Source organism: Tenrec ecaudatus, chromosome 5 (assembly GCF_050624435.1).
Source record: "Tenrec ecaudatus isolate mTenEca1 chromosome 5, mTenEca1.hap1, whole genome shotgun sequence".
Taxonomy (NCBI): Eukaryota; Metazoa; Chordata; class Mammalia; order Afrosoricida; family Tenrecidae; genus Tenrec; species Tenrec ecaudatus.
The window spans coordinates 47,678,687-47,694,243 of record NC_134534.1 but is presented as its reverse complement, the minus strand read 5'-3'; the positions used below and the strand labels follow the sequence as shown (position 1 = coordinate 47,694,243).

The 15,557-nt window shown below is 42.0% G+C and overlaps 1 protein-coding gene across 1 annotated transcript in view; it reads left to right on the top strand.

Annotated features, from left to right (window-relative positions):
* The first annotated feature begins 994 nt into the window (after positions 1-994).
* The window catches only part of NECAB1 (N-terminal EF-hand calcium binding protein 1), a 193,334-nt gene continuing 178,771 nt past the window's right edge, over positions 995-15,557 (top strand). Inside the window, exons 1-2 of the mRNA XM_075550616.1 lie at positions 995-1,093; positions 10,220-10,244. Coding sequence (XP_075406731.1) covers positions 995-1,093; positions 10,220-10,244 — 124 coding nt within the window. The remainder of the gene's footprint in view (positions 1,094-10,219; positions 10,245-15,557) is intronic.

Genomic DNA, 15,557 nt, shown 5'->3' with positions numbered 1-15,557 from the left:
CACAGTTTTCCGCCCTCAGGGAGGCCCTCTTGTATGGAGGGCCCCCTCCAATAATTATACTGGATGAAATCCTTAGACACAGTCTGGGGCTGCATCTCTATTGTGAGTTTGACTTCCAGATTGACTACCACCCAGTAAATCCTTCCCCAGCGCAAACGTTTTTTGATGCTTACTTTCTGGTAGATCTTTGCCGGTCCCATTGTTTGAGTCTTTAAAGTGCCCTCACTGTGCCAGTTTTTTGCAGATGAGGAAAATGAACGCCTAAAAATCTGGGAACTTCCCTGGTCTCACAAGAAGGGAGTCTTTTAAGCCGTACACTACACTGGTCCTCTTTACTCAGCGGTATCCACGAACAGTCAGTCGTCTTGAAGAAGGGCCTGCTTTTATGAAAAAGCAAATCCCCTTGTTGAAACCTTCCTCGATTTCTAGGGCAGGGTCCACCATGGACAAGGGGGCGGGGTCATTTGTCCATCCTTACTTTGGCTCTGGATGCTCTGGGCCAACACCCTTCCATTCCAACGTCTCTGTCTGTGTTACCTCCTCCTTTCCAAGCACGTGTATCTCTTGCAGGGTTGGAAAAGCCCCCTCACCCCCCCCCCAGGGCAATTACCCGCAGGGTGGCCAGTGCTCCTGCCCTGACCGGAGTCTGCTCTCCCGAGTGGGGAGCTCCCCTTTGCTAAGAGCAGGGATAAGACCTCATGCAGCGCCCTGGGCAAAGGCAAGAGGGAGGGTGGGAGAGTTAGAGCGGGTGGGAGTGCCTGGCTGGAGGAGGGGAGGAGGAAGGAGGGAGGGAGGAAGGGAGGGAGGGAGGAAGGGAGGGAGGGAGAGGAGCCCGCGCAGGAGGGAGGCGCGCGAGCGAACACCCACTCGGATCGGGAGCCCGGGAAGCGCAGGGCTCAGCGCTGCCGCCGCACCCGAGCCGGAGCCGGAACCGGAGCCGGAGCCAGTGGGTCCTCCAACTGCTTACCTGCCGCGGCCCGCGGGACCGGTCAGGATGGAGGATTCCCAAGAGACCTCTCCCTCCTCCAACAACTCTTCGGAGGAGCTCAGCTCTGCCCTGCAGCTGTCCAAGGGCATGTCCATCTTCCTCGACGTAAGTAAAGGTGGAATGATTTGGGTTGGTGGATCCCCTGCACCATCGCCTCTTCCCTGCGGCTTGGTTTTGGGGACGTGGTAGTCGACTTCGGTCCAGCTGAGATTTTGCCCTAGAGTGCCAGGGAAAACTATCTCCTATGCTGTCTTCCAATCCCACCCCTACTCCCACCCCCAACCCCCCCCCCAAAAAAAGAGAAAGAACAACCCACACTGGAAAACGTGATAGGGAGACTGCCCCTCAACTTGTAATGCGGGCTGCCCCAGACCTGGCAGCTTGACATGTAAGAATCCCGAACGAAATTCCAAAAGTTAAATGAACTCACAGTCTGGGGTTTGCGCGAGACCAGACTGTAAATGCAGCCTTCCCGTTTGGCCGAATAGGGCGTTTTAAGCGGGGTCAGAAAGGAAAGGAGGGGACTTTGCCCCTCTTGAATGTGCTCTGTTTGCTAAGCCCAGCCTCATCACTGTGGCTCCAAGAGGACCGGAAACTCAGGAGAGATTACTGTGAGCCCACCATCCTCTCCCAGCCCCCGGGGGTGGGGGTGGGGGTGACTTTAAACACCTTTAGCCTTGAACAAGATGTCTTGCGCTGACGATTGAGGTTTTTTTAAATGACACCTTAGTTTTCCTTTAAAAAACAAAATCTGCCTGCTGCTCTCCTCCATCCCTCTCCAAGTGGAAATTACTGTTATTATCTCCATCAATCCAGTTCTAACGCTCTTCTTTGGACTAGCCTTCTCTTTCCATTTTGACTCCCTCTCTCCATTTCTCTGACAGAATAGTCTTTCTTTCCCCCTCTTAGCTCCTTTTCTGCTGTCGTGTTGTGATTTTTGTTTTTGTTTGTAATGTTTTTTAATATTAGCAATCATTCTATTCTTCTCTCCCCATTTTGCTTCATTCCCCCTCTCTGCTGTTTTGGAATTCTATGTTTTCACCCTGTTGACAGCTCTTTTCTCTGGCTTCTGGTCTTCCTCTTTTGAGTGGCTTGCCTGCGGTGAATCAGGCTCTACAAGCCCCTCACTGGTCACATTCACATTGTCCACTAGGTCGCCTCTGGCTGGAGGTGGGTGGGGGGTGGAGAGGGGGGGAGCAATCCCAGCCTTTTTTTCAAGGCATGACAGAAAACGGGCAAAAGGCATGGAGAGGGCTGTGTGCCATTTCACCTACCTTTTTCCGGGTTATCATTTCTTAATAAAATCAAAAAGAATGGGAGATGGGTCAGAGGCTAATCATGCTTTCTTTATGGGAGGGATGAGGAAATTATTAGCATCATATATTATCATTAGGCACAGATACAGAAGCTATTGGGAGAGAGGCAAGAAGGATTTTCCAAGTTTATTTTGAATGAATTAGCTGGGCCTCCTGTTTGGGAGAGAAACCCCTATCACTAGTCAATAGTGCAACATTGACCCATGTCTTCTGCCAGCCTTCCCACTTCCTCACCCTCGCTCTCACTCCCACCCCTGCCCCCTGTTCCATGTCTTTCAAATCTGGTATCAAACATTCCCATCTTCTTCCCTCTAAACTTGAGTCTAATTGCCATTCATGCATTCAGTAGGACTGTTTCAATCCTCTTCATGAGCACTCATGTCTACTGGTTTGGGTCAGCCAGGTGATGCTAACGGGGGTAATGGCTTAACTTGCAATATGCCGCTCAGAGCCATAAAGCCCTTGAGGGACTAACTCGGAGCAGGGGAGAAGGCACCCAGCACAGTTGTGAAGGAATCCTTGAGGGCCAGGAGAAACTCAGGGCTCCTGATAATCATGTTAGTGATGCAGTTGTTGAAGTTGATTTTTGTGGGCAACATGAACCTCCATTTATTCGGACCCAACCTTCCCTCTGCCCCAAAGGATATTGAGCCCTTGACCCCATGGTTTGTTTAAAAAACAAAAACAAAAAACATTAGTTAACAAATCCTTGTGATCAAATGGAGATGGACAGATTGAAAGGATATAAGTAGAAAATCATCCTCCCAAACACCCACATACCAACCTTAGCTCATTTTTTTAAATTACTGCAACAAGAGAGAAAGAATGTCAACCCCCTTTATTATTAAATATATATATATATTTTTCTAAGTCTGGTAAGTAAATGATGTCCGGTCCTTGTTATAAAGGAATTTGTAATCTCCAAGTAGGGTATACCTGCCTTCTTCAATTATTTTTAGACATTTAAAAATAAAGTTATCAAATTGATATTGCATGAAAGGTGTTGACATGCTTGTTTACCAGTAAGATACGAGCGTCTACAAAAAATAAATGCCGTTGGATTTTATGTCAACTACAAGAGATTTTGTTTATACTTTTCCTTGAGATATTTTGTGAAAAATCTAACACTGTTGAAATATGTGACATGGGAAAGGATTTGTTACTCAGAGATTTTTGAATTATTCATTTCCTGATCATATTGCTTTCAGCAAAATAAAATGTGAATATAAATTCTTCATTGTTTGCTTCTATTTATGATATTCTACTAGCACTCTGATGAAGAATTTTTTTGGATTATAAGCAGATTATAATAAAAAGATAATAGGCCTATTATCTTTTTAAAAGTGGTATAGAAAATGAAACTGATGGTAGGCTTCTGCGTCACACAGCATCATTTCTAAATCTAAGCAAAACTTTACCATCACATGTTTACATTCTAGTACCAACGGGACAGTCAGTCTTCTAAAAAATGATTTAACTTGACAAAATTGCACAGTGGCATGACTATACTTGTTTGTTTGGTTAGAAACAAGAAATAGATGCTTGACAAGAAAATCTGAAACAAATTGCTCACAACTGTTTTTTGTTGTTGCTTCATTTATAATACTCTAGATAAAATAATAACAATAATGAATATAGTACTTAGCAAGGTTGTTGCATTAAATGAAAATCGATAGGATAGAAAACAGAAAAAAAAGTGTTCTATACATTTAGGATATTATTGTTAGGTCAGTGATCCCCAGTGAACGCAGACATAGCAGGAGCTAAATCCACAAACTGCAAGGATTATTTCTTCACGCATATATTTGATAAGGTTTTCTTCTGAAAAATTGACAAAATTCAGAATTACTTTGTCATCAATATTCTTGAACACCCATCTATCAGGAATTTGAAAACCTGGCAGTGATACTAACCAAAGCCGGCACTCTGAAGCTGGAGCTGTGAGTGACCACAAAGGGCATCTGCCATCCAAGGAAGAAGGGCTGAGGCTGCGTCTACTGGAAGGCTCCACAGAAGGACCAGGGCATAGTGCTTATGTCCTTTTCACTCCAGCACACTATCTTTTCTCAGGCTCCTGCCCTGCAGATCAGAGAGTAGTTTCTTATTTATAACATTAGCCTATGTATAGGATGCCTGGTGGTCACAGGTAGACTGTGAGTCATTTAAAGCCACTCTGCAAGAGAAAGATAGGGCTTTCTGTTCCCATAAACAGTTACAGTCTCATTTCGGAATCTCACAGGGGGGCAGTTCTACCCTGTCCTACAGGGTCACAAGGCGTCAGTATCGACACGATGGCAGTGAGTTTGTGCCTGTGTATCTTCTGGACTTGCTGTCGAACCAGCACAGTGATCTACACTGTTACTTTGAAAAGAGAGAAAGAAAAGGGAGGGGAAAAATCATTAATCTCTAAATGGAAAATGCATTCCAAATGAAGCTATTTGCACAATCCCTGCCCTACCGGCACCCCCACCCCCACCAGATGCTACCCTCTTCCCCTGCAGTTTTCCTTCGATGTTTTTCAACTGGAGCTGGGTTGCAGGATAGAGAGAGAAAGGAAGAGTGACCTTTCTCTGCTTCATTGGGGAGGTGCAAGTACGGACTGAGGTTGAGAAAAGTAACTTTCCTGGTTGTCCTGCTGCTGCCTGGGCGCGTGCACCCAGGGACACCCTGAACACAAGTCAACATGCCAGGATGGCCAAGGGCTTCATGATAACGTGGGTCTCTTTTCTCACCAAGATACTTAAGTCCCAAACTATGTGTGAGAGCTGAGATGGATAGAAGTGTTTAACAGGAAAAACAGCTTCCAGCACGAGCGTTGCATGATTGAATTCTGTTCCAGCCCCACGCTGCCCACTTGCCTGGTGACACATGCAAAGTTTATTATTTCAATGATGGCCAGTGGCAGAATTCTCCCCTTCCATGCAGCCCACCTGGGTTTGGTTTCTAGCCAATATGTCTCCTTCTGTGTAACCATCACCAGCTAGACAATGAAGACTTGTAGGGTGCTGTGATGCTGAACAGTGAAATACAGAGGCCAGGATGGACGAAGAAGAAAGGCCTGGCAATCTACCACTGAAAATCAGCTAATAAAACCCCTATGAATCACAGTGGTTCAGTCTTCGTCCACTCATCAGGGTGGTGTCAGACTACATAGTGTTTTGTTCCGTTGTGCATAAGTAGGAGGGGTCAACTCAACAGCCGATAACAACAAAATCCATTTGGGAGACTAGCAATCACTCGTGTCTACTCTAATCAGCAAGGGAAATGCCACTCGACTTGTTTTAGAAACCAGCAGAAAGCTCTCCCCTGTTTACCAAAAAGTTGGTGGTTTTAACCCACCAGCTACTTGAGAAAGATGTGGTATTCCAGTCCTATAGAAATTACAACTCTAGATGTACATTGGTGCAGATAAGAACTGGAAACACAGGGAATCCAGGACTGATGATCCCTTCAGGACCAGTGGGGAGAGTAGAGATACCTGGAGCGTGGAGGGAAGGTGGGGTAGAAAGGGGGAACCGATTGCAAGGATCTAAATATAACCTCTTCCCTTGGGGATGGACAACAGAAAAGTGGGTAAAGGGAGACGTCGGACCATGTAGGATATGACAAAATAATAATTTATGAATTATGGAGGGTTCATGAGGGAGGAGGGAGGAAGAGGGAGGGGGAAAATGAGCTGATATTAAGGGCTCAAGTAGAAAGCAAATGTTTTGAGAATGATGGCAACAAATGTACAAATGTGCTTGACAAAATGGATGTATATGGATTGTGATAAAAATTGTATGAGCCCCCAATAAAATCATTTAAAACAAATTACAGCTTTAGATGGAAGCGTACGGGGACATCTCTTCTGTCCTATGAAGGGCCACTCTAAGTGAGGTTTGACTTGGTGTCAGTTGATGGCACGGTGCTTTGCTGTTGTCATACATGAAACACTATTTGCAATAACATTGCAAAGCATTATTTGCCTAGGGCCAACTGTAGGCAAAACTGAAAAAAGGAAATTCATGACTGAATTCCCTTTTCTTTATCCAACTTTCAGTGCTTACTTGCCTGCATGCTATCTGTGGTTCCTACTGGGCAGGTAGTGACCCCCTTTTGGGAAGCCCATGGCCACACAGCCAGGCCATCTTTCCTAAGTGGTCATCCATGTGGGTGGGTAAGGAGTCCCCACTCTAAATCCACTTATCTCCCAAATTCATGAAGTGATGATAATGAGCTCATCTCATCTAAACTGAATAGAACGTGGGAGACACTCACTAAATAGTAGTTCCGTGAATGACTAGGGTTACATTTATTTGTTATGGCTGTAAGGTCATTTGCATTTTTCACACCTTCAATAATGGAGGAGTAAGGGATTTCAGGTCAGAGCATCCAATAGTATCTTTCTGAGATAAAAGATGTGATTTGGTTATCCTTAAATTATAGCAAGAGCATCATAATGGGGGGCACATAAGCTTTAGTCTGATCGTAATACTTAAATTCATTTACCACCGGTCTAATGTTCGCCATCAGTGAGATTAACTGACCCAGATTATGGTGGTTACATAACAATGTAATCAACTCAATTTTTATCTGCAGTAAGCTTTTCATTCTGTGGTTCAGGGGCCAAATTTGCAGCAGGGACCATTGTTTTCACAATTAATTACAGAGAACTTACTTAACATAAAAAACTTCTTCTTAATTTCACCCAGAAGGGGCTGAATGCTATTTCTGATCATTCTTTATGCAATGAAGGGCCAGCCGTTTCAGGAGCCGGATCTTTGGTGTGTGGTGACTCCTCTCCAGGAGTCATTCCAGTGATGAAACGGGAAAGGGCCGAGTAGAGCATGAAATAGAATCCTAAAGGGCTCCAGAGGTAAGAAATAGGCTGCTTTGGGCATTGCCTTGAACCTCAGCCCTGGCTCCAAGATGCCAAAGGAGGAAAAGAGAATAAATTGCGATGGTGAGACGGGTCCCCCACATTGATGAGAACAGTGGTTCTCATCCTTCCTCATGCCGTGGCCCTTTCAGGCAGTTCCTCATGTTGTGGTGACCCCCAACCGTAAAATGGCTTTTGTTGCTACTTCATCACTGTAATTTTGCAACTGTTATGAATTGGGCAACTCCCGTGAAAGTGTCGTTAGACCCCGAAGAGGTCGCGATCCCCAGGTTGAGAACCGCTGTATTCGAAATTGCCTTTGTGTCTTAAAAATAAGTTGTGTCTCTTTCAAAAACAACGCTGAAAGCTCCTTTTATTGAAAGCAGTTTTCCAGCATTAATTCCATACCTTTAGCAAAAAGAAAAAAAGATATCTAAAGGGCACACATTTGCTGGAAGAGTTCCTAAAATGCGATAATTTAAGTGATGGTATGAGTATTGAAAAAAAAAAACACATCATAGTAAGGACTAGATTGAGCTACAGCTCATCTGAGTGAGATCACCAAAGGAAAGGGGGATAGTGTTTCTCACGGTAGAAGGCACTTTGGGAGGAAGGATAACTGCTTATGCTTCAAGCTGGCCACCCAGAAATGTTGATCTAAAGATGTAAGAGTAGCACTGTTTTTTCAAGCGTAACTTCAAGTTTTGCCAGTGGGGGGAAAAAGTGATTCTCAAGTGTTCCTTCTAAAGGATGAAAATTTGTCTTTGCCATATGGTAGAGTGACTTTGGGGTGTGGCGCTCTGTAAATCACATATTGTTGCATGACATTGAGTGGATTTCGACCAATGGTGACCTACATGAAAGAGTAGAGAATGGACCCGTAGGGCTGTCTAGGGTGTTATCTTTCATATGTGCAGATGGCCAAGTCTTTTCACTCAGGGAAGGATCCCTTGCAACATTGAGGGATAGGTTTGGCGTTGCTAAATTCAAGGTTCATAGTTCAAAGCTGCCAGCTGCTCTCTAGGGAAAAGATACGGCAGACTGCACCTAGAAAGAGTCGGTTTTGAAAACCTGACATTGGGTTTCTGTGCGTTGGTTTGGCTTGACTTGTTTTTTCCCAATGAGCAGTTGGATTTGAACCACCAGATGTGCTTGAACCACCAACCTACCATTAGCAACCAGGTACCAAGAAAATCCTCATATAAGGGATCTGAAAAAAGTTTATGGTAAAATGGAGTTAAAAGGTAATGGGATTTTTTCCCCCATGAACTTTTTTGAGCCCCTCATACAACATTGCTGTGTCACGTTATCTGGATTTCCTTTTGTAAGTTGACAGTACCAAACTCAAAAAACCTCACTACTCTTAAGTCAATTCTGACTCATAGTGACCCTATAGGGCAAAGTAGAGCTGCCCGTATGGGTTTCTGAAACTGTAGATCTTTACTGGAATAGAAAGCCTCATCTTTCATCCAAAGAGTGGTTAGTGGTTTCAAACTGCTAACCTTTTAGTTAGCAGCCCAATCATAACACAACCATGTTGCCACCAGGGCTCAGTTAGCGTTACTTTGATTTCAAGTAACATAAAAAAAAAGTTTAAGATGTGAAAACTGATTTTTTTTTTTTAGCTTCTATAACTGAAAACCTGAGATTACCCAGTCTGAATGTCTTCCTCGGAGGCTCAAGGAACAATTATCAATTGTCTGGTGGTATGGTGGTTAAACGTTGGGCTGCTCACCACAAGGTTAACAGTTTGAAACCACCAGCTGCTCTAAGAGGGCATGATGAGGCTTCCCACTCCTGAAAAGGGTTACAGTCTCAGAAACCCACAAGGGGGGCAGCTCTACCCTGTCCTATAAGGTCACTATAAGTTGGAATTGACTAGATGGTCATGAGTTTCATGTTTGTTTTTTTCTAAATCTCTGAGTGTTGGCTATTTCTAGGTTCTCTATATTAACAAAATGACTGAGCAGCTCCGTACCTGTGAACATCCTGTGTTCAAAGCCAACAAAAGCAAAGTGTCCACCCATCATTCCCTAGTCCCAATATGCTCCTGCCTGAGTGACCACCGGGGCACAGGTTGTGGCCCTCTGCTTACCAGGCCTGACTCCTCTGCCTAAGCCTGCTGCACATGGACTTAGCTTAGAAGAAAGATTGATTTTTCAAAAGAAAATATAAAATCATTACCAAAGAGTAACTGATATTGGATGGGTAGAATTTACCTTTACTAAAGATACACCAGCATATGGCCAAGATAATATAATTAACTCATCTGTTAAGAAATATAGTTTAGATGCCCATTTCTATTCATTTTCATTCCCCCCTTTTTTGTTTTTTCATTCCCTAGTTTTATTGAGACTCACACAAAACTACACATACTTCAAGTGTAAATTTGAAGAGTTTTGACATCTGTGTAATCTATAGAGCCACCACTTCAATTAAGATCATCAATATGTCTATCATCTCCAAAAGGTTCTTCCTGCCTCTTTTGTTAATCCATCCCTTCCTGCCCTGCTTGTTACTTAAAAACAAAAACAAAACCTCACTGCCACCTTGGCTCACAGAGACTGTAGAAGACAGAGGAGAACTGCCTCTGGGTTTCTGAGACTCACTTTTTACCAGAATAGAAAAAGCCTCCTCTTTCTCTTGTTCCTAGGCTACCTGTACTTCCTTATTTTCTGTCACTATAGATTATATTTTCTATGTTCTAGAATTTTATAAAAAATAGATTCATACAGTAGGTGCTTTTTGTATCTAGATTTTTTAACTCAATAAAATTATTTTAAGATCCCTCCAAGTTATTGTATGTATCAATATTTACTGTTCAGTCCTATTACAGTGCATTGAAAAAACATCACTTGTTTATCCTTTTACCTGTTAATGTACATTTGGGTTGTTTTGGGTTTGGAGTTATCACAAATACAGATCTCAAGTGGGAACCCTTTATTTAAAATTGGAATTGTTTTTTTCAATAAGAAGTGAATTATGCATGTGATAGGTGCTGCAGTAATTTTTACAAATCGTGACACAGTTATTTTTTTCTTTTTTCCATTCCAGATACTGAGAAGAGCAGATAAAAATGGTAAGACCCAAATTCTGTGGCTTTCTAATTAATCTCTTGCCTTTTAGACTGTTTTAAAAAGAACATTATGGCAGAAGACAAATCCAAGAAATTGACACATAAAGTATCTCTCTTGTACAAACAGCAGTTTTAGGCAAGTACATGGTTCTAGATATTCATGAGAAGGAGTCACATTTGATTGGCTGGAATTTATGTTCCTTAGTAAGTAGCTCTTTCATAATTGGGCTCAGGACATTTCCTTTATGTTTTAAATTACGTTTCAAGTAATAAAACATGTATTTATTGCTTGTTGTATATTATGTGTACATTACAACATAGATTTATTGAGAAACAGTGCATATGGTTGAACCCAGATCTGTGTGATCTCAAATCTAGGTTCTCCACATTGACCTTTATGGTTGCCCAGGGCTGCTTCTGAGCTCTCAGAAGGTTCCTGGAGGCACGCATTGGCAGACTGATGTCCACCTCATGGCTCTGTTTCAGTGTCGGTGAGTGGTGATACAGAGCAGTGGAAATTGTCTATCAAAAGAACGAGAGTTTAAATCTTCATGAAGTCTAATCTTTACCCGTCATCATCCATCTCTTTTGACATCTTTTATTCCACCAGACATTTTGTGTCATAGAATAACAAATCAGAGCTTAAGTTTACGCTGCTTCTATAGGATAACTACTGCAGTAGAGCCATGCTCTTAAAAAGGGTTTCTTGACAAGTCCAGGATACAGAAGACTCTGATCCTCAAAATCCCATTTCTTATCTTTGAGGTGAGATTACAGCCTGCGTTCTGAACTAACAGTTCAAAGACAGACCTTGTGGTCTAGTTACCCATATAGCAGCCAGGTCAAGGAAAGCTAAGTGAACACTTCACATCTTTCTATACAATAGAAATAACAACACTTTAAGGGGCTATAAAATAATGTCCCAAGCCTTGATAATGCTTAATGATACTTGCCCATCACACGCAATACCTCTTCATTCTTAGTTTCTTTTCATAGGGACTCATCCTAATGCCAGGCCTTAATATGGTATCAAATGACCTCTTCTTGTGCTTTTTTCACCCACAGTCATTCTCCTCCTCCTCCTCCTTCTTCTTCCTCTTCTTCTTCATCCATCCTATTCTGCAGTCTACTGAATACCCAGGATACACTGAGCATCTATCCAGCTTCCATGCCGCTGCTGTGTTGCTTCTACTTTTACCTCTGCTTGGCATAGTCTTTCCAAATGCTCAGGTGTTGCTGGATTCCTGATAGACTCCTACTGTAAGGCTCTTCATCTGGGGACCAAAACCACCAAACGCATTGCCATAGAGTCAATTTCTAGTTACAGGACTAGACAGCCTCGTCATTCTCGCATGGAGAAGCTGGTGGTTTTGAACTGCTTTTAGCAGTTAGCGGCCCAATGAGTCATCCACTATACCAGCAGGGCTCCATCATCCTCTAGGCAGTCTTCCCTGATTGCCCTGGCAGGGCCCTGTCGCCCTCTGCTCCTCTGGTGGAGCCTTTAAGGGTCAGGGCTGTAGTTGTGTGCTGGCTCAGCATGCTTCTCTAGGAAAAGAACTTGTCTCAAGGGTAGATACCATGCTGGGCTAGTACTAGAAGCTCACTGGACATTTGCTTAATCAATTAGAGATGCTTGAGGATCCACTCCATAGTCCATTTCCCATCTCTCTGCTCACTCTTTCCCCTACCTTTCCCCCTTCCTTCCTCTTTTCTCTTATTTCAGTCTAAAAGTAGAGGAAGAACGGAGCTGGTCAGGACTGGGTCTTAGTCACTGCTATGTCCATACCCGGGAGCTCTGTGGCTTTCAATAAGCCACTTAACCTGTACCATCAGGGTCCTCATCTATAACACGAGGAAATGACACCTGTCTATGTCAGAGTGTGACTAATAAATCAGATAATGTATATAAAGTTCCCAGGGCAGCACGTGGTACACAAAAATAACTTCATCCATGCTCACATTACTGCTGTTCGGATCATCACTCATACTAATAGCCTGAGCTATTATCTGTGCTGTGTTGTGTCGGTTATTTGAGAGCCTTGGTGACATTCCAGCGATTGCTAATCCAGTGGAGTATAGTGGGAAGGAAATTAAGCCTAGTTATCACACTTGCAGAACTGAAGAAGAGGGAAAGATGGGGAACAACCTAATGAATATGAGAAGATATAGTGGTGCAAAAAAAGGAACCATCTTTCAGCTCCACGTGTTCATCACATTCTGTATTTACAAATAAACAGCTGTTACATGTTCTTGATCTCTCGGTAGCAGACTCTCATAATAGTCCCTGTAGACAGCACAATTGATGATGGGGTAATGAAGGGCATGAGGGCTGGTAAGCACTGTGATAATTAGCTTGCCAGAGTACAGATGTAGCGTTGGAACCTGACATGCAAGAGAAGCTGCTGGAGAAATGACCCCAACAACAACAACTAAACATGATTTGTGATGAGCTATAATAATGGCGTCTTAGTGAGATTTGTTGTTGTTTTCAAATCACAGGCTAGGATCCTCGACACTAAGATAGTCCTCAAAATAGGGTTGCTTGGGGAGAGCACCAGGACTTTGGTCGAAAAAGATCAGAGTTAAATTGAAGCATGGAAAATTCTTGAGAAAGCTACTTATACAGAGATTGAATGAAAATTGAAATATGTAAAAATAAATAAAAAAGAAACATGTGAGCATTTGGAAAACTTGCAAAAATGTTATGTTTAATTTTAGCAAAAGGCAAAATTAAAAGGCTTATAATAATGAATAGCACTATCAGATCCTGCTTGTTGGTTTCTAGTTGCTGTCTGCTGCCACTTTTTATAATATTATGTATATGTGCCTGTATATGTGTGTGTGTGTGTGTGTGTGTCTCACATTTACATGTGTGGGTTCACTGCAGTTCTTGATCAGCAGATAGGTAATCAGTGTAGGTGCACCGCGATCCCAGTTTAATGACAGATAGCCTTATGAGAAAGTGATAGTCTTCTTGGCCTTTAGTTCAGTCTCACAACCTGCACATTATAAAACTTTGAAGCCGGAGATGGTACCTTTTTGCACATCACTAGTCCTTCATGATGAGCAAAACACCTGTCACTTAATAAGTGCTCAGGACATATTTGGAAATCAATTTGTAAGGAGTGCTTAAGCAATTATTTGACGTTGAACATTAAAGCCAAAATAGAATCATGTATGTAATTTAATAAATATAAAGCATTGTTGTTTTTATTGGCAGTGCTCACTAAAATTTCTAGTGGACACATTTTGGAAACAGGGACTATTTTAAATTCTCTGTTTGCAAAGGTGCTTGACACAATGGATGGATGGATGGATTGTAATAAGAGCTGACAGAGGCCTCCAATAAAATTATTATTTTTTAAAGGGATATACAAAGCAAGGAAGAGCATCTGAGATCTTGAAAGCCATACAGCAACAACAACATAATTAAAAAATTAAATAGATAATACAAAAGTTCTCTGCCTGCATTATCATCAATCACCAGGAAAAGTCTACAAATTAGTCAATAACATCAAAAGTGGTAGGAATATCAATTTTTAGTTCAGAAGTATCCCAGAATCCTGATTCTACCTCTTTCCATCTTGATGAGTCTGAGCAAGTTACTCAGCCTCCTTTTGCTTCAGCATGCTTGTCTGAAAAGGGAATAATAGGTATATGTATTAGTAATAGGATTTCTCTCCTATGATTATCTTGAGAATCAAAATAAGACTGTACCCATGCAACACTTTATCCCGGTCTCAAACAGTAAGTTGCTCAATATTTTTTAGATAGTTTTCATTGTAATTCTAATTTTTGAAGTAAAATTTATGAACCTATTTTTAGTTTCTGCCATATCTATTTCTATTCATGGTACCCCCACATGTGCAGAAGAGATGAACTTTTCCATAGCCTGTCTGACAGGACACTTGGAGGGTTTAAACCACTAACCCTCGGTCTAGTCATAGAGTATGTAATCATTTTGCCACTTAGGGAAGTTAAAAACATTCTCCAGATTGCATAGCATGTAAACAGCAGAAATAGATCTCTACAACTCCAAATATGGTGAGTGTCTTCACTTTAAAAAATATATGCACATATGTTTTTCAATCTGCACACACATGCAAAGATCTTGAATATAATATCCTGTTCCCAATTCATAGTAGTTGAACTGAATTTATCTAATGCACTCAATGCTTCCTTGGTGAACTGAACTAATTACAAACCATGTTTCTCTAAAGAATTAATCCATTATAAGAAAATAACTATAGTGATAAAAATGTGCAGTATAAGAATAGTAGTGTTTGTTCTTCTGAAAACGTCATTGGATCATTATGGAGCCAATATTACCAGACTATATGATAATGTTTAATTGCCTTTCCATTTGTTCACTCAGACTTCGGTTTATTCAACTAAAATCTAAAAACATCACTGTGGATCGAGGGGTAAATCAAGGATTCATTGTTGGTAGTAGTGGCTGCCACCCCATTGGTTTCACCTTACAATTCCCACACACGACAGAGTGGAACTGCTGGTAGGATTTCCTTGGTTTCAATATTTGCAGAAGTAAGTAGATCACTAGATCCAAGTAGAAGTGTTTTCCCTGAAGGCAAAGACATGGATTAAGCTAAATTTCAGAGTGCCCTGTAATGCTCTGTGATATTGGGTCTACTTCTACCTAACAACAAGGAAGTCCACTGATGTCAGCTTCTGAGCCAAGCATCTGTACCCCCACTAGCCTTTGGAGCCCCATTCTTCCCATGAGGTACACATAGCCCTAGAGAAAGTAGAAAGTTTAAGGACTAGGCTCTGGAAATAAAGATTATTGTTTTAAGCCTGATTTTCATTTCATAGTTCCATATTTTTTGTCAACCTGTTGAGGAATATTAGAGAAACTCAGAAACAAATAACTCACTGCAGACCAGATTTATTGTCTCAGACTCATGGAGACACCATAGGATAGAGTAGACCTGTCCTTCTGAGTTTCTGAGTCTTTAAAGCTTTTAGGAGCAGACAATCCCATTTTTCTCCCTCTGAGTGCCTGGTGGTTTCAAATCACCGACCCTGCTTGATAGCTCAACACATAACCCCTACAAAAGGTTTTTAAAAATGAATCTTTAAAAAAGATCTCGCTTGAGCTGTGGTCTTCATGGTCAGCAGTTCAAAACCACCATCAACTCTGAGGGAGAAAGGTGGGGCTTTCTACTCCTGTGAATGGTTACATTCTTGTAAGTGCCCAGAGGTAATTCTTTCTGTTCTATACTGTACCTATGAGTTGGCATTGACTTGATAGCAGCAAATTTGGTTTTTATTTATTAATGAATTTCTGTATGTACT